The following is a 19,451-nucleotide window of genomic DNA, read 5'->3' on the forward strand; positions in this document are numbered from 1 at the left end:
AGCGCATGGAGTAAACTGGGGGTGCTCTACTGGGAGCCCCAATACCCTCTCATTTCAGCCTCCGTGGAAGAGACGGATAGAAAGGCTGCTCTCCTGTGGGCCTGCTACTCTGATCAAAATTTGAATTAAAACAATTTTTAAGTGAATAATAAGATGACATTTGAATTTTTTTCTTTAGGACCCTTTAGGTAGAGCTTTTACTCAACTTGAAAACAGGTGAAACCATGGCATCTGTTCCCTTGCTCTCTGGGTGGGGATCCTAGAAGTCTGAAAACTGGCAGTTTGTTTTAATTATGAGACCCTTGAAAGGGCCTCAGTTTCTCCTCTAGGAGGGCTTCTGCCTCAGCCAGTGCCAAGGAGGGGGGACCCCAGGGACGATGCAGAGGTCCCCCCGTAAGAGCATGGTGGTCCCAACTGTCCCAGACCTGAGGAGAATCTCCTAACTGGGGACCAGTGGGCTGGGCGTGTCTGCTGGGTGAGGGGGCTCTTTGTCTACTCTGCAGTTGAGCCCACCTCCTCAGTACAAGGCTCAGGGCGCCAAACTCCTTCAACAGAAAACAGCTGGTCCACAAGCAGACTACCAATTCCACCCACAGCCAGACAGATGTGAGAGATACAAGCCACAGCCCACAGCTTTTTATTTTCTTTAAAAATAAAAGGGGCACGATCTGACCACTCTCTTCACTGAAACGACCAGAGGTGCCCATTGCCCTCAGGGTGAGAATTAAACTCCCCTCAAGCCCTCCAGCTGCACCTTCACAACTCAGGCCCTGCTGTACCATGTCCCAACTCTGTGCCTGGGGCACAGGGTCAGGGAAGCCCCAAGGATCCCCTGAGATTTCTCTGCCCTTCTCTGGTGGCAGGGTTGCCATGTATGTGGCCAGGCCGGTTGCAGTGGGCACTCCGTCCACAACCACCTGGGGAAGCCGGCTGGGCCAGGACCGTCAGCTCGGACAGTCCTTGGAGCTGCTTGTGGCCGAAGACCACGGCTCCCCGCCCCGCCCCTTCCACCACGTGGCTGGCCGCTTGCCCACCTTCTCCCCGGTCATGGCGAAGGGCGCGTTGAACCACTGCTCGAAGGTGCTGCAACTCTTGAAGATGGTGGGCAGCAGGAAGTTGAGCAGTGCCCAGAGCTCGGGCAGCTTGTTCTGCAGTGGTGTGCCCGTCAGCAGCAGGCGGCGGGGCGCCACGTAGTGCGTGTTGAGGACCTGCGTCAGCTTGCAGTGGTGGTTCTTCATGCGGTGGCCTTCATCCACGATCATGTACTTCCAGCGGATCTGCAGGTCCAGAACGGGTGGTCAGGAGAGGACAGGTGGTGGGGCTGTCCCCTGGGTGAGCAGCTCACTGCCATCAGGCATGAAGGCTCCGGGCAGCACGGCCCAGCAGGGTGGGGAACGTGAGCACGACAGCATCAGAGGAAGGGCCAGCGCCCCGAGGGGCAGACGCATACTGCAGCTCCGTGGCGCGTGGGAGGGCGGACAGGTGGACAGGGAGATGGCTGGGAGCTGCTGTCAGGTGAACAGAGCTAAGTCCAGAGGAGAACTTTGGTTTTCCAGGAAAATCACATAAGCCAAGTATCTGGCATAGAGAAAAAAAATCCTAAACAATACACAGCCTGACGATCACAGGTCCTTGGGTTGGGGTAGGGTCGAGAGGAGACATGGTTTGGTAACAGGTATGTTTCAATCTGGCTTCCCTGGTGGCTCAGATGGTAAAGAATCTGCCCCAAGAAGGTGCTGCAACTCTTGAAGATGGTGGGCAGCAGGAAGTTGAGCAGTGCCCAGAGCGGACAGAGGAGCCTGGCGGGCTACAGTCCATGGGGGTCGGACATGACTGAGCGACTAAACGTTTGCAGTCAGCAGGTGGTGGCTCGGAGGCAGGGAGGCACAGCTGGGGGCAGACTGTGCTGTGGGGGCACCGCCTGTACCGCAGAGCCTATCAGTGGTCGCTGGCCAATGGACACGGGCTAGACGCCAACTCTAACTGGGAGTTAGGTTGGTTAGGCAGGGACTGCAGGTATAAACCCGTTTACATGCGACTGTGATGCCCTTCAGAGCCACTCGGGCCTTGGCATCTAGCTCCTGGGGACCAAGCACGGCCCAGCTGAGGCCTTGCACATCAGGTGTCCCGGAGGAAAAAGGCAGAACTGACTAGGGCAGGGGGTAGCAGCCCTTCCCCACAAGTAACCCCCATGGTGCGGGGTTTACACTGATTAAAGCCCCTGTCAGACACACAGGATATTCAGAGCCCTGTTCTCGTGTCTGGGATGGGCCTGGGTCTGTCCTGGGTCAGAAGGGTGACCCGCAGCATAAGCCCTAGGATAAGCAGGCCGGATGCCAGCTTCCTGGGCCTCAGTTTCCTTAACTGTAGCTCAGAGATGCATATCAAGCACCGAATGTCGTCAGTATGAACACGCCCCACAGGTGGTGGTGGGGGGTTAATGTGTAAAGCGCTCTAGCCCTGGACTTCCTTCCCTATATGGTCAGCGAGGCCAGATGCGGCAGCTCAACCCCTCCCCACCCCAGGAAAAGAGCTTTCTGGAGGCAAAGGACTGTACCTGACTTACAGCTGGGTCATAGTATATTCTTAGTCACTCACTGGTGGCCCAACTAGAGCCACCTTCACAACTGAGTCAGCTAAGAGGCTGCCCAGCCACATGGCACCCACTAAACACACCAGCTCAGTGGCTCAAGGCCGATGGGACACACAGGACCTCAGAGCATGTGGCCCTGAAGGCTGGACCCCATCTGCTTCACGGGCTGCTTTCCTGTAGGCTGGGGTGGGAAGACACACCCACCAGGGAGGCAGGTCCGAGGCCTCTAGAGACAGGTAGAGATTGGGGAGGGCCTCAATATGGCCCTGTGAGGGACACGGCAGGCAGGACAGGAATGCTGGGAGGCATCGCAAATGACCAGGCTCTTTGGGCAGGAGCCCCGAGAGAAGCTGGTCCATGTGCTGTGTAGATGGTGCCAGTCTCTGGACGTGATCCAGGGCAAGCCTAGGAACGCACAGTCAGAGAAGCAAACCCCAAGCCACCTTGATTGAGGCCTTTCACACCCACAGAGCAGCTGTCCTTACGCATATGCAGGGGATCACTAAGCAATGACTTGTGGGGGGTCTGAGAAGATGAGAAGCGTGACCCATGCATGACCAGCCTGGGCAGGATCACAGGTGTGCGGACAGCATGTGATGGGCCGAGCTGCCTTGTTTTACAGGCGAACACGCTACCTTTGCAAGGATGTGCTTGTCCTTAATGATGTACTCATATGTTGTCAGCAAGACGTTGAACTTGCCGCTGCGGAGCTGTGGGACAAAAGCACGTCTGGCTGCTGGGGAGCCCTGTGAGGGAGAGAAGATGCGCACGCCTCAGCCCCCCAAGTCCTGGGGCCCTGGTAAGGCCGAGAACTGGCAAAGGCTGCTGGCCCTCTCCCGACTCCACCCCAGACTGCTACCCTCCCCAACTTGGCCCCCAAGTGGCTGTCCCTCCCTCGACTTCACCCCCAGACTGCTCCCCCTCCCTGACTCCACCGTCCACGCGGAGGGCATCGTGCAGGGAGCACAGAGGCATGCAGGCCCTGGGTGGCTTGCAGCCTGCACCTCCACCTGCCCCACTCCTGGTGGGCAACCAGCTCCGCTTCCCATGCCTGCCTCCTCCTGGGTCCCCACTCAGGCCACTGTGTCTCCCACACAGGTGCAGTCCATGGTGATCATTCCCTAAGGGCAGCCCCGGCTTCTCCCTGGTTAACAAATCTGTCTGGTTCCCTGTTTCAAGCTCACTGCTCCTGACAGACTGAGTTGCACTCGTTCCCAGAAGCTCTTGTTCCTTTTAAAACTTTTTTTTTTTTAAACTAGAGTATAAGTTGCTTCGTTCACAAAAGCTCTTGGCAGCAGGACAACATTTAGTTTCTGAAATGCACCAATTTCTCCCCACACATGCTGTCGTCTCTGCCAGGACCCACTTCTTCCCATCACAGGGCTGAGAGCTCCACGGCAGAGTGGTGAGCCTGGACCTGGGAGCCCTGCGGCCAAGGGCATGACTGAACTCTGTCAGCGAGTGGCTGCGTGAGGCACCCCGCGCCCCCGCACAAGGACAGGAGGCACTATCAGCCCTCGTGCACAGGTGAACTGGTCTAGAGATGGTGAGGACAGTGAGCAGCCCATCACACAGCAGCAGCTATGTGACACCCACTGAGCCTGCCTATGTGGACAGGTCCAGAGCTCAGTAGGTGTAACAAACTTGAGGTGAGTGCATTCACACCAGCAGAGTCCACACACTGAGTCCAGAACTTAGCAAAAGCATCCCTCCTCGAAATGAAATGACCCAAGCCCCCACGTGGATGACCTAAGAAGGCAGGCACACGTGCGTCCTGTCATTAATGCAGGTCGACATCCCCCTTCACCACACGTATCCCATACCGCCCCCGCCACCCCGCTGACGCCCACCTCCTCAGGTGGCAACGTACCTTGTAGGACACCTTCACCACGGAGGGGGCCCATTTGTCAAACTCGTAGGCCCAGTTGGAGAGGGTTCTGGGGGAAACACGAAAGGGACAGTCAGGTATTAGTTCTGGCGTCAGCCGCTTGCTGTCCACACTGACGTCCGTGAGGATGCAAAGGCTGATGTGGCCATGATCCTGGCAGGGTAAACTTCCAATAATTTGTGTAACGATTTCCCCTTTAAGGAGGTAGCACTTAACTGCCCACCTATTATGTGTGGGCTAAATTGAGTATCTTTTCCCAGAATACAGTATGGAAAGGGGAAGAAACAGTACTTCACAGTGGAGACGCCTGCCACACACACTACCTCAGCCAGGTAATCAAGGTCAACCACCAGCGTGAAGCGTCACGTTGACACCAATTGCCCCCATGATGAGTTCAGAGGCGGGTTTCACTTCTGATCTTTGTTCCCAAAACCCATCATCCCATCTAAGGATGAGAACATCACCAAACAGACCCAGGTTGAAGTACCTCCTATAAAACACCTGACCAATCTCTGCAAAATCATCAAGGTCACTAAAGTTATGCAAAGTCTGAGGAACAGTCACAGAGCAGAAGAGGCCTGAGGAGATGTGAAGGGAAAATGCCACATGGGCTCCTGAGACTGAAAACAGAAGTCAGGGCGAGACTAGTAAAATCTGCATAAAGTTTACATAAGGTAATGTGTTCAGTTACACTTTCACTATATATATAATGGGCCAGTGGGGATTCCTCACTTGTGACAAACATAACAGGGTCCCGTAAGATGTGATCAACCACAGCAACTTCCTCGGTGGTGTACTGATTAAGACTGCACTTCCAATGCAGAAGGGCATGGGTTCAATGCCCAGTCAGGGAACTAGATCCCACAGGGAGGCCAAAAACAAACACACAAGCAAAAAAGATGTGATCAGCCACAGGGGGAACCAGAGGAAGGTACCGGGAGCTCTGGGTACCATCTTTCCAACTTTGCTATAAAGCTGACGCTATCTGACAGTAAACAAACCATCACAAGGCAATGGCGGGGACGTGCTGAAAGGACATAGTAGTCTTCCCTGGAAAATCCCATGGACGGAGGAGCCGGTAGGCTGCAGTCCATGGGGTCGCAAAGAGTCGGACATGACTGAGTGACTTCACTTTCACTTTCTTTCTTCAGCAAAATCATTAATGATAGGGTCCATGAGCCTATGCTGCTATGAAGAACTAAACCATTAAACTATTACACAGGGGAGAAGAGACAGCTTTCCCTTGCAGTGGATTCCAAGACTGCGGAAGGAACACTGGAAAGAGAAAACCTTGCCTGGGCACTTTCCAGGGGATCATCGTTTCAGGCGAGAGTTTCTGACAGATGTTGAAATTACAGAGAAGAGTATGATGAGAAATGGGATAGTCACAGAGTTTCTTAGTATCTTCCCATGGGATACTTATAAATCACAAAGGAAAACTCTTACGTTTGCATGGGAAAACCAGCAGGCACCACAAAAGGAGAACAAACTGGGGACTTCCCTGGTGGTCCAGCGGTTATGACTCCATGCTTCCACTGCAGGAGGCAAGGGTTCGAGCCTTGGTCGGGGAACTAAGATCCCTCGTGCTGCACCATCCGGCCAAAAGATAAAAGGACAGACCAAAGTGACACTCTCCTGTTGTGGAGCCCTGGACTTGTGGTCTCTGATGTGAAGCCTCAGGAAGGGCACAAGAGCCCCTCCTGGAGGTTCTTGACAGAATTCCAGAAAGAAGGACCCATCACATGAGCCCTGTCTAAGGAGGGACGGTCTACCAAACACCTGCCTGGGATTCAGGCTCACGAAGGTCAAGAAGAACAAAGCCGGGCTGGGCAGCTGTCACAGAGACATCACAACACACAACAACAAAAGGCAAGGGAGGGACCCTGGACCAGAAAAAGGTCTTCAATGGGGCAACTGACATCTGAACCATGTCTCCAGAGTCACTAACAGTCAGTGATGATTTATCACCGTGTTGTTACTAGCCTGGTGTTAAAACTGTCCTAAGGTGATGTGAGCTCTGGGAGGCCAGGTAGAAGGTGTGCAGGAACTTTTTAAGCTGCTTTTGCAGTTGTTTGTAAGTCTTAAAAAATTTTCAAAATGAAAATTAACAACTGGTATCTCATTGTAGTTTTGACGTGCATTTCTCTAGCTATTAGTGATGCTGAACAGCTTGTCGTGTGCTCAGCGCCTTTGCTGTCTACCTGAAACCGTCACAACATTGCTAATCGGCTATACTCCTATACAAAATAAAGTTTAAAGAAACATATGTTAAAAAAGAGACAAACCATCAGACCTCCCTGGCAGTCCAGTGGTTAGGGCTCCATGCTCTCATTGCTGAGGGTATTGAGAAGCTCTATGACTATCCCCTTTCTCATCTATGATCCTGAAAACAGCAAGGTGCAGCCAAGAAAAAACAAACCCAGTCTGTAGCATAGCACGCTGGACACCTAAACAGAAGGGAGGGGACAGGGGCCCTTGGAGGGCTGTGGACAGTACACAGGTGAGGGCCACGGGCACTGACAAGAAGCTGGGCTGACCCAAGGGAGGATGTGGCAAGGCCAGCTGCAGGCCCAGGACCTCCTGCCGATTCTAGAAGCAAGCCCCTCTCTATGAAGATCTGTCCCCATCAAGGCAGCCAGATTTACACCACCATGAGCAAGAGAAAGCAAAGGGGGAAATCAACTTCCCCCAATAAACTGTGGAGGCCCCTGAGGCCATCCGGCCATGGGTGCATGGCATCTGGAGGCCTAGCCGTCTTCCAGGCAGGAAAGTATGTTCCCATGGGCTGGGGGATGAGGACATGGTTTCCCATCACCCGCCTTGACAGCTGACGTGGCCCCTACTGCACACTAGGACGAAGGCAAGGGCTTCCCCTTCTGGCCCCATCAGAGCAGACCATCCCCTGGGCCCGCAGCTGGACTGCCGCCTAACATGTGACTGGAACCAGGTCAAGGACAGCCAGCCCCAGGACTTCTGGAAAAACCCTGCAGGCAGAAGAACCATCGTGTGTCATACTCAGAGCTAGGAAGGGGCAGCCCCGGAGTGGCTAAGGAATCTCGGCCCCAGAAGGGTGTCTGTGGGGAGGAAGAGGCTGGTACCACCAAGAGACTGCAAGTGAGCGCTTCCACAGGATGCCATTCAGGTACCAGACACCGCAGCTGAGCATCCGTGGTGCCCGGACTGGGCTGGGATGCAACCGGCAGAGCTCAGAGCCCTAGCAGGAAGCGGAAAGAGCACCTGCACAAACACCAGAACTCCATGCTTTTAGTGGGGGGTTATCTGACTCCCGTGACAACCTGGAGTGGAATCTGCTGGCTGAGGGACTTGAAGAGGACACCAAGGACAGCCTGTGAGTCGCCCCGACAGGGGTCAGATGGGCAGGCACCCCAGAACCTGCCCTTCCTCTACCCTGTGCCTTGAACCCAGAAGCAGGCAGCTGTGCGCTGGGTGTGTCCCCCTAGAATTCATATGCAGACATCTTCATACCCAGAGCCCAACTGTGTTTGGAAATAGGGTCTTTAAAGAAGTAATGAAGGGACGTCCCTGTGATCCAGTGGTTAAGAATCCACCTTTTGAGGCAGGGAATGTGGGTTTGATCCCTGGTCGGGGAACTAAGATCCCATATGCTGTAGGGCAACTAAGCCTGTGCACCCCAACTACTGAGCCAGCCACAACTACAACCCGATGCAGGGCTTCCCTGGTGGGTCAGTGGCAAGGAGTCCGTCGGCCAACGCAGGAGACATGGGTTCGATCCTTGATCCAGGAGAATCCCGTGAAACAGCTAGACCTGTGCGCCACAACTATCAAGCCTGTGCTCTAGCGCCTGGGAGCACTAGAGAGAAGCCTGTGTGCCCCAACTACTGGGGCTGTGAACCACAACAAACAGCCCGCACGCTGCAACAAAGATCCTGCACGCCGTAACTAAGACCTGACTCAGGCAAGTAAATAAATATCAGAAAACAACAAAAAAGGTAATGAATAAAAATGAGGTCCTCAGGGTGAGCCCTAATCCAAGACTATATGACTTCCTTATAAGAACAGGAAATGAGGATGCAGACACACAGAGGGAAGGCGAAGTAAAGACACAGGGAGAAGACACCGTCTGCAAGGTCAGGAGAGAGGCCTCAGGAGAAACCAGGCCTGCAGACACCCTAGACCCAGACTCGGGCTTCCAGGGAAGTAGGGCCTGCGGTGAGGCCACTCAGGCTGTGGTCCTTCACAAGGGTGGCCCAGACAAACTAACACACGGGCGTCTGAGCTCGGGCGGCACTCACGAGAGGGGCACTATGATGAGGAAGGGCCCGTTGATGCGCTTATGCTCCATGAGGTACGTGATGAGCGCGATGGTCTGGATGGTCTTGCCCAGGCCCATCTCGTCAGCCAGGATGCCGTTCAGGTTGTTGTTATACAGGGACACCAGCCACTCCAAGCCTTTGATCTGCAAGGACAAGCGGCCAGAGCTGAGGCCCAGGTTGGGCGTGGGAGGGCTCCCTGCGCTTCGGAGACTCCCGAGCTCCAGCCCAGCCAGGGACCACCCGCCGCCATGCTCACTCGGCATCGTGCTCTGGGTGCACTCTCTTCTATCCCACTCAGCCCCGTCTCACACTCCTCTCTCTGGAATCACAGGGCTGCTGTGCTCATGAGAGACAGGTATGAAACATCCTTTCCAGGCACATGTTTAAACTGTTAAATCTCTGTCACTGCCAGATACCAAGCCACACAGCCCACTGGGACCAGCCTGCCCTTAATGTGTGACTCTGGATTCAGGGGAGCCTTGGGGCGTCAGGGTAACGAGTGCACCACATGACTAACTGCCTCGACAGCATTTCCAGATGAAGTGAAAGGTTTCCAAAGCTTGCAAAGCTTTCTGCCAAAGGCAGTTAGAAGACTTCCTCAAGGAAAATCTAGAAAGTTTCCTAACAGATTAAGTAAGTCGTGGCCATGTTCTGATTTCTGTGATTACACAGGCCTCTCTGGAAACTTCCACTGGTCACAGGATTTACCTTTGGAACCTGATGTCAGCAGAGCTGCTGAGAGTGCTTGTAAGGAAAGGTGGGGTTCAGGGGTTACCAGCACACCAAGCAGCAGACAAGGAATGTGTTCTTTGGCTGGAGGTATGCCAGCTCTCTCCTGGGAGCTGAGATGAGCTGGGGGTAACAGGCCACAGTCACAGAAAAAGAAATTTCGATGACGAGCAGTTCCCTTCCATGGCTGCTCCAGGCCAGGCCCTGACACAGAGCTTTAGAGTCATGATTACATGACCCTCACAGGCCTGCATTTCTGAGAAGAAAGGATTAAGTCTAGAGCTGCTAGGCTCTCCCTCCTCGCTGCCTCACATTGCACAGAGCCCCCATGGCCCCACACCCGGGTCCCATTCTGGCTCAGCCATTCCCAAACCGTGTGACTTTTTTTTCTTTATTGGAGGATACCTGCCTTACTATTTTGTGTTGGGTTTTGCTGTACAATATGAATCAGTCACAAGTATACACATATTCCCTCCCTCTTGAATCTCCTCCCCCCGCCCCATCCCACCCTCTAGGTTATCACAGAGCACTGAGCTGAGCTCCCTCTGAACCATCTGATTTTGAGAAATTGCTTTATCTATCTGCTCCTCACTTATCCCTCAAACTCCCCATGAAACCTGGAGGATCACAGTGCCTACTGCAAAGCTGTTGGGGGAATTCAGACGCTAAAAGCCTGTCAGTGCTCCTGTTCTGCCAGGCACGAGTCAAGCACACAGGAGAAACTGACTGACTGCACCATTTCATTTCAACCCCTTTGTCGGGACTGCCGTGTGGACTCAGCCCCATCCAGCCTACCTGGTACTGCTTGAGCACGCCATTGACCATAAGCGCCGACTGCTTGTCCACCCTCTCGGTGACGGCGTGGGCCACAGCATAGTAGGACTGCAGACCACGAGCAAGGGCCTGGGACACGCCGTACTCATCGTCCACGTCTTGCTTGGCGTTCCTGGGACGAAAGTGGAAGGGCCATGTGAAGACAAACACTCTTACTTGGGACAACACGCTTCTGACACAAGCCTCTGCGGAGCAGCTTTTACGGCCTGAACCGGGAAATGCGCCCGAGAGCAGCCACACAGTCTGAGGATGGGGAAGCCGGCAGACGCTAGCCTAGGGGACCAATACTGGACTTCTGGGTGCCGAGGGGGCGCCTGGGAAGGAGTGTTACTTTCTGCTGGAGGCTGGTTGCATGGTCCACCCTCTCTACTGAGAGTTCAAGGGAAAATGTATACTTGACAGCCTTGCAAACCTGAATCATGTATACACTGGAGGTTTTGTGATCCAATCTGGAATTCTTTTAAAAAATGACATTAAATTACTCACATTTTATTAATGTGACAGATACAGGTGACCCAATTTCCATCATACTGCTTTATGCTGTTTCTGTCCTTGTATCACCCTACCCATCTTGCCCAGTTAAGCTGGGTTTTCTTAGCTTAGAGCAGTGATTTCCAAACTTTTTGGCACCAGGGACTGGTTTCATGGAAGATAGTTTTTCCACAGGCCAGGGAGTGCAGGGTGGGGTGGTTTCACCACGATTCAAGTAGTTTACATATTATTGAGCACTTTATTGCTAATATAATGCTGCCACTGATTTGACAGAGGTACCCATCTGCGGCCTGGAGGCTGCAGACTCTTGGCTTAGAGGGTTTTTCTAATAGATTAAAAAGACTGTATTTTTTTCTAGTGGTTCCCCTTCATGCCTGAAGTTTATATAATACATATCACTCTCAATCCTCTAAGAGTATCTGCTAACTCTGTACTGTAAGCCACCAGGAAATTGGTATAATAATTTTAACTGCTTTCAAGGGCAAAGGATGAAAAATAACCTAAATGACCACTGCCAGACAAAGGCCACAGTACAAGGCCATGGCAGGGACACCACGCAGCCAGATGTGGAAGAGAGTGAGACACTGTGTGTACACAGACATGGGAGCAAGGGGCAGGAGAGTGTCCCAGAAATGAAAAGAAAAAAGAAAGCACAGGGTATGTGTGGGAGACACATGCTGAAGAACCAATTTCTCCCAGGGAGGAGAGGGGGAGAGCTAAGCTGGAGCACAAGCGTGGTAAGCCCCACCATCTCCTACACACAAGATGAACCACGTGAACGGATGGACTGTCAATGTACCCTATGAAAATCAGAGACATCTGAAGTTAAGTCCATCTGACCTATGTGGTCCAGCAATGGCTGCCAGCTGGACAGGCTATTCAAGGAGGAGCTGGGATTCTGATGGCTTCTGCTGGTGCTCCCACGCAGGGAGCTGGCAGAGTCGGAGTGGGCGGGGAGAGCCTTACTCAATGATGTGCCGGGCATCCACCTCGGAGACATCATCGCTGTCGGGATCTGGAATCTTCTTCTTCTCCTCCACGGGCAGGGTGGGGGGTTGCGTGGGCTGCGGCTGCTCCTCCTCCTCCTCCTGCCAAGAGACAGGTCCGTGTCTCCCCAGGTCACCACAGGGACGGGCCCGGGGTGCCTGAGGGAGGAGCCCAGAAACTAGGGATGGAAAGTTTTACCACCCACACGTCCTCTTCCTGCCCATCTCAAAACATGTCATGCTTTTCACGTGCATCCTCTTTTAGCTGCTCAGTACATGATTTTTAGTTTTCGCAGCAGAGTCCAGACACTTGTTTTTAAGGATATCTCAGGGTATTTCTGTACTTCAGTTGCTGCTAGTAGATTCTATTTGCACCCAGCCCTTCTTACATAATGTATGCTACTGAAACAGCTTTTCAACTCTCTTGGATTTTCTAGGTATTAAACATTCATAAGCAATCTTCAATATTTGCTGGTCTTGATTTACTTTTGGTTTTACTGACACGGCCCAAATGTCTAAAACATGTCAAATAAGACTCGTGGTAACAGGCACCATAGTTTACTAAGATGTTTTCTATAAATTTGAGTACAGTAAGTCCCCTACATATGAACCTTCAAGTTGAGAACTTTCAAGATGTGAACATGCATTCCATCAACATCAGCTGTGAGTGACAAGACAGCCTGCCCTCCGTCTCTTATTGCTGAAGATCCTCCAGCTCTGCCATCTCCCACCCTTCCCTCCTCCAGGCAGTAACTCTTCTTGCCTGTTCACTAGATGCCCACTCCTGAGTGTCAGTTATTGATCTGTACTATTATACTTTTCAAGGTACCATACCATAACAGTAAAAATGTTTTCTTTATAGTTCATGCTTGTTTTACGTACTCTTTGTGTGAAAAGTATTATAAACCTGTTACCGTACGGTACTATATAAACTGTGTTAGTTGGCTACCTATGCGAACTGTTGGACTTACGAACGCACTCTCGAAATGGAACACATTTGTATGTAGGGGACTTACTATTTAAGTATTGTTTCATTAAAAGGATATTTCAACGTTAACGTAGCAGATAATAAAGGGGATTCTGTATGACATATTGATAAAATACACACAAATGCATTCCTTAACATTAAACTATCCTTGTATTCCTGTTTAAATCACACAAATGTGTGTGTACAATGGAACTGCTATTAAACTAAAAAAAAAAAAAGGAAAATATCTGTTAATTAACCTGTTCAATTATTCCAATCAAACTCCAGTGAAATTTCCCTTGGAGAAAACAAAATAATTTTATAGATTACTGGGAATAATGAACACGTGATGATAGCATAAACATTTTGGCCCCAAAATATCATAACTGTAAGACTTTCCAAGCTGATATTACCATGTCAGGAATTAAATAGGAATGGGAAGCCTGGCTAATTCCAATTAAAGGGGATCAGCAAATTTTACCTTAAAAAGTGACATGACAGCTGGACAAAAGTAGCACCAGGAACCATTCCAGAGAACTGGAGTCTGAGAGGCACTAATGCTTAAAAAAACTGCCGAGCTTTGAGTAAATAGAGGGTGAGAGTTTGTAGAGATCTTACTTGTGGGTGTTTTCCGCTCTCCCATCCTGATGTGTAAGCTGTCAGGGTGGGCGGGCCCTGAGGCCTGGCAACTGAGGCTGATGGGGGATTCAGGTGTTTTATAGCAGTGGGTGATACTCGGGCCAATTTTCATTCCAATTCCAAAGAAAGGCAATGCCAAAGAATGGTCAAACTACCACACAATTGCACTCATCTCACACGCTAGTAAAATAATGCTCAAAATTCTCCAAGCCAGGCTTCAGCAATACGTGAACCGTGAACTCCCTGATGTTCAAGCTGGTTTTAGAAAAGGCGGAGGAACCAGAGATCAAATTGCCAACACCCACTGGATCATGGAAAAAGCAAGATAGTTCCAGAAAAACTATTTCTGCTTTATTGACTATGCCAAAGCCTTTGACTGGGTGGATCACAATAAACTGTGGAAAATTCTGAAAGAGATGGGAATACCAGACCACCTAACCTGCCTCTTGAGAAATCTGTATGAAGGTCAGGAAGCAACAGTTAGAAGTGGACATGAAACAACAGACTGGTTCCAAATAGGAAAAGGAGTCCGTCAAGGCTGTATATTGTCACCCTGCTTATTTAACTTCTATGCAGAGTACATCATGAGAAACGCTGGGCTGGAAGAAACACAAGCTGGACTCAAGATTGCCGGGAGAAATATCAATAACCTCAGATATGCAGATGACACCACCCTTACGGCAGAAAGTGAAGAGGAACTAAAAAGCCTCTTGATGAAAGTGAAAGAGGAGAGTGAAAAAGTTGGCTTAAAGCTCAACATTCAGAAAACGAAGATAATGGCATCTGGTCCCATCACTTCATGGGAAATAGATGGGGAAACAGTAGAAACAGTGTCAGACTTTATTTCTGGGGGGCTCCAAAATCACTGCAGATGGTGACTGCAGCCATGAAATTAAAAGACGCTTACTCCTTGGAAGAAAAGTTATGACCAACCTAGATAGCATATTCAAAAGCAGAGACATTACTTTGCCAACTAAGGTCCATCTAGTCAAGGCTATGGCTTTTCCTGCAGTCATGTATGGATGTGAGAGTTGGACTGTGAAGAAGGCTGAGTGCCGAAGAATTGATGCTTTTGAACTGTGGTATTAGAGAAGACTCTTGAGAGTCCTTGGACTCCAAGGAGATCCAACCAGTCCATTCTAAAGGAGATCAACCCTGGGATTTCTTTGTAAGGAATGATGCTAAAGCTGAAGCTCCAGTACTCTGGCCACCTCATGCGAAGAGTTGACTCACTGGAAAAGACTCTGATGCTGGGAGGGGTTGGGGGCAGGAGGAGAAGGGGACGACAGAGGATGAGATGGCTGGATGGCATCACGGACTCGATGGACGTGAGTCTGAGTGAACTCCGGGAGATGGTGATGGACAGGGAGGCCTGTCGTGCTGCAATTCATGGGGTCGCAGAGTCGGACACGACTGAGCGACTGAACTGAACTGAACTGAACGGATGCTCGGGCCGGCAGCAGTCAGTGGAGGTGAGGACGTCAGCCACAGGTAGGGAGAGCAGATTGCTGGCTGAGGGCTCTGCACATGCGCAGAGCAAATGAAACAGGGCCCAGCGGAAAGTAAAAGCCAGGGTAGGCTTGAAAATGACCCAGACCCGGGAAACGCTCTTCTGCATACACAGATCTACTGGCAGGAGACACAGTCTTTACTGGCTCAAGGTGTTGGAGGTGACTGCTAAGTTATGAAGAAATACAACCCATTCCTAGAGGGCCAGGATTAAAAATGAAAATGAGAAGAAAACAAAGCAAACAATAAACCGAGCAGACACCACAGACAGCACATTCCCCAGGGAAATATTCCACAGATTCAGCCTAGATAATTTACTAAACAAATAAAAACACCAAAAAGGAACCCACAAGGGTGGAAGTCAGAACCCAGAGTGGCTAATACAACCTTCCACTAAACATTCACCGAGTTTCCCTGGGGGCTCAGCGGCAAAGGACCCGCCTATAATGCAGGAGACCCAGGTTCCATCCCTGGGTTGGGAAGATCCCCTGGAGAAGGAAACAGCAACCCACTCCAGCATTTTTGCCTGGGAAATCCCATGGACAGAGGAGCCTGGCAGGCTACCGTTTATGGGGTAGCAAAAGAGTCAGACATGACTTAGCGACTAAACAACAAACATTCACTATAAGATAAGCAAAAAAGGAAGAGAGTGTGATGTGAACATGATTTACTCAACTTGTTAAAAGACATCCATGAAAAATTTATAGCTAACACTAAACAGTGATAGAATAACTGCCTCAAACTTAACATCAAAAACAAGCCAATGATATCTGCTCTGGATGCATCTATTCAACATTTTACTGGAGGATCTAGCCAGTGCAACAAGGCAAGAAAAAGAGATTAAAAACTAAGGCACACGGACGGGAAAGGAAGAAGTCATGGTTATTTATGAATGACACGATCTTGTTTGTGAAAATCCTAAGGAATCAAACAAACAAAAAAACCTTGCTGGAATTATCAATATGAGTTTAGCAAGTTCCCAGAACATAAGATCAACATAAAAAAAGTTTCTTCCATGTTATTTCCACAGAAGAGCTACAAAATAATCAAAAATAAAATTAAGAAAACAATTCTATTTATAGTAGTGTAAAAGGGATAAAATAATTAAGAATAAATTAAACAACAAAAAAACAAAAACTGTACTCTGAAAACTACAAAACAATACTAGGAGAAATTAAAGATTATCAAAATAAATGGAGAAACGGTTCATGTTCATGGATTGGAAGACTAAGTATTATTAAATGTGATTCTCCCAAAACTGATCTAGACTCAACACAATCCCCCCAAAAAATCCCAGCAAGCCTTTCTGTAGTAATTGATGAGCTGATCCTAATGTGTACACGGGGATGCGAAGGCTCTGGAATAGTCAATACAGCAAAAAAGTTGAAGGACTAACACTACCTGATTTTAAAACTTATTATAAGCTACAATAATCAAGATAGTGTGGCAGTGACACAAAGATAAACATAATCAGATCAACAGAAAAACACTGAGTCAGAAACAAATCCTTATTCTAACTAATTTCCCACAAAACTGCCAAGGCTATTCAATAGGGAAAAACAGCCTATTCATCAAATGGTGCTGGGTAAGGTGGATATCCATATACAAAGAAACCCTTAGACCTTCAGATCACACAGAAATCAACTCAACTATGACCCTAAATGTAAGAGCTTAAATATAAAACTTCCAAAAGAAAACATAAGAGAAAAACTGTCATGACTTCAAACAGTTCTCAGTATACCACCAAATGTACAATTCATAAAAGAAAAAAATCAATAAAAAGATTCCATCAAAATGAAACATTTTCACATTTCAAGATAACACTGAGAGGAAAAAAGGCAAACGGACTGGGAGAAGATATTTGCAAGTTATATATCTGATTAAGGACAGGTATCAAGAACATAAAGAATTCCTACAACTCGATGATGAAATGACAAACAACCCAATTAAAAATCGGCAAAAGATTTCAACAGATTTTCACCAAAGAAGATATCTGAATGGTGCATAAACATTTGAAAAGATGTTCAACATCACTACTTACTAGGAAAACGCAAAGTAAAACCAGAGATATCATTACATACCCACTAGGATGCCTATAATGTAAAGAACAGATAATACCAAGTGTTGATAAGGACATGGAGAAACTGGGGACCTGTGAAAAGGTACAATCACTACAGGCAATGGTTTGCTAAATGCTTAAAAAGCTAAACATAAACTTACCATATGACCCAGCAATGCCATTCCTAAGTATTCACTCAAGAGAAATGAAAATGGAAAACACACAAATGCCCACAATTTGGTGAACTGATAAACAAAATGTGGTATATCCATACAAAGGAACACGACTCAGGAATAAAAAAAATTTTTTAAGATCTTAACTTTTATTAATGGCTTCTCCACATTATTTCTTTTTAATTTTTTTTTAAATTGAGGTATAAATTACTTAGTTGAGTCTGTTAAGTTTGGAAATATGCATATAGGGGTTAAATCTACACCCTCAAAGCAGAGAGTATCTTCCTTTTTCTTTTCCATTACGCTTTATTACAGGGTATTAAATACAGTTCTCTGTGTGTGGGACCCTGCTGTTTACCCATTCTATAAACAACAGCTTGTATCTGCTGTCCCATCCTCCAGTCCTTCCTCCTCCCTCGCCCCCCGGCAGCCACAAGTCTGTTTTCTATGTCTGTTTCTACTGTGTGCATAAGTTCATTCACATCACATTTTGGATTTAACCTATCAATGGTATCATGTAGTATCTGTCATTCTCTGACTTACTCTGCCTAGTATGACAATCTCTAGGTCCATCCATGTTGCTGCAAATGGCATTATTTCTTTCTTCTTTACGACTAATACCTCACTGTGTATATGTATCTTCAACATCTTCTTGAACCATTCACCTCTCGATGGGCATTCAGGCTGTTTCCATATCTTGGCTATTGTAAGTAATGCTGCTATAAACACAGAGGGGCTTATATCTTTTTGAATTTTAGTTTTATCTGAATATATGCCTAGGAGCAGGATTTCTGATCACATGGCAACTCTATTTTTAGTTTTCTGAAGAACCTCCATAATGTTCTCCATAGTGACTGCACCACCTTACATTTCCACCAGTACTGCAGTATTCTACCGATACTGCAAATATTTTCTTCATACTTTCTCCAGCATTTGTTATTTGTAGACTTTTTAATGATAGCCATTCTGACCAGTGTGAGGTGGTATCTTACTGTAGTTTTGGTTTGCATTTCTCTAATAATAATAATAATTATTATTATTATCTAATAATTAGCAATGTAGAACAAACTTTTGACATAGAGACAACATAGGTGAAACTTAAAAACATGCCACGTAGAAGAAGCCACACAAAAAATACCACATGTTGTATAATTCCATTTATGTGAAACTCTGGAAAAGGCAAATCTATAGAGCACAGCAGACCAGTGATTTCCTGGGGCTGGAGGAAGCAGCAAGAAAACTGTAAATCAGGGAGATGAAGCTTTTTGGGGTGATGAAAACATGTTAAAGTTGGTATAGTGTGATGACTATGCAATTCTGTAACTTGACTAAAATCACTGAAGAGTAATCTTATTATGGATGCATTTTACAGTATGCAAATTATATCTCCAAAAAATTGTTTAAAAAAATTACAGTGAACATTATTAGTCTAAAAATCATTAGAATTTTAAAAGGAATTTTAAATACTATATCAACTATGTATCTATGCCTCAATATTTAAAAATAAATAAAACAAAATGATGAGAAAAGTAAATTCTTAAAATTAAAAAAAAATACAAAGAAACTGGTGGATATAAAAACCCAATGTATTAATTTTTTTTAAATATCACAGGTCAGTGGGGAAGGGGTGAACAGTATACCCACTGTCTTAATACTACTTTGCTGTTGTTTAGTTGTTAAGTCATGCCCTACTCTTTGTGACCCATGGACTGCAGTCTGCCAGGCTCCTCTGTCTGTGGTACTGAATACTACTAGAAGTTGGGGGGAAAGGGACTCCATCTGAAGTCCTACACAAAATAAATTCCAGGTGACCTGAAGAGGTAAGAATGAGGGGAGTGAAGACAGGACAAATCAAAACAAAGATATAGATAAACACCAAGCTGATTTCAGACTGAGGTAAATACATAAAGAACACTTAAAGTTTCAGCTAAAATACACAACTGATCTGAAATGGGCAAGTGAAGCAAATCATTCAAAGGAGAAATCTAAGTGGTCAATAAAACCCAAAAAAATGTTTGACCTTAATAAACAAAGATATGCCTGTTAAAATTCTCTCTAACCTCATGGAGTGAGCGAAAGCTTTTTAAAAGCCTTGTAAGCCACCATCACCCCAGTTGATGGGGGAGTGCAAGCAGTACCTTTCTTGGGGGTAACCGTGCAGAAGGAACCCTCCCTACAGACACTTCATCCCTGGGCTTTCTCCCAGTCACCCGAGGAGGCCAGCCAGGACAGAGGGACAAGACTCTCATCTGAGCTCTGACAACCAGGGCAACTCTAAAAACCACCT

General features: G+C 48.0%; 1 protein-coding gene across 7 annotated transcripts in view; it reads right to left on the reverse strand.

The window, feature by feature from the left end:
• SMARCA4 (SWI/SNF related, matrix associated, actin dependent regulator of chromatin, subfamily a, member 4) overlaps positions 1–19,451 on the reverse strand; it is a 92,037-nt gene that overhangs the window by 37,870 nt on the left and 34,716 nt on the right. For all 7 annotated transcript variants that reach the window (XM_040240667.1, XM_040240673.1, XM_040240672.1 and 4 more), the window contains exons 14-19: positions 11,798–11,919; positions 10,301–10,451; positions 8,756–8,919; positions 4,464–4,530; positions 3,229–3,339; positions 1,035–1,277 (exon numbers count right to left, since the gene is read on the reverse strand). In XM_040240667.1, the coding sequence (XP_040096601.1) occupies positions 1,035–1,277; positions 3,229–3,339; positions 4,464–4,530; positions 8,756–8,919; positions 10,301–10,451; positions 11,798–11,919 (858 nt within the window). The remainder of the gene's footprint in view (positions 1–1,034; positions 1,278–3,228; positions 3,340–4,463; positions 4,531–8,755; positions 8,920–10,300; positions 10,452–11,797; positions 11,920–19,451) is intronic.

This window comes from Oryx dammah, unplaced genomic scaffold (genome assembly GCF_014754425.2).
Source record: "Oryx dammah isolate SB20612 unplaced genomic scaffold, SCBI_Odam_1.1 HiC_scaffold_5, whole genome shotgun sequence".
NCBI classification, from domain to species: Eukaryota; Metazoa; Chordata; class Mammalia; order Artiodactyla; family Bovidae; genus Oryx; species Oryx dammah.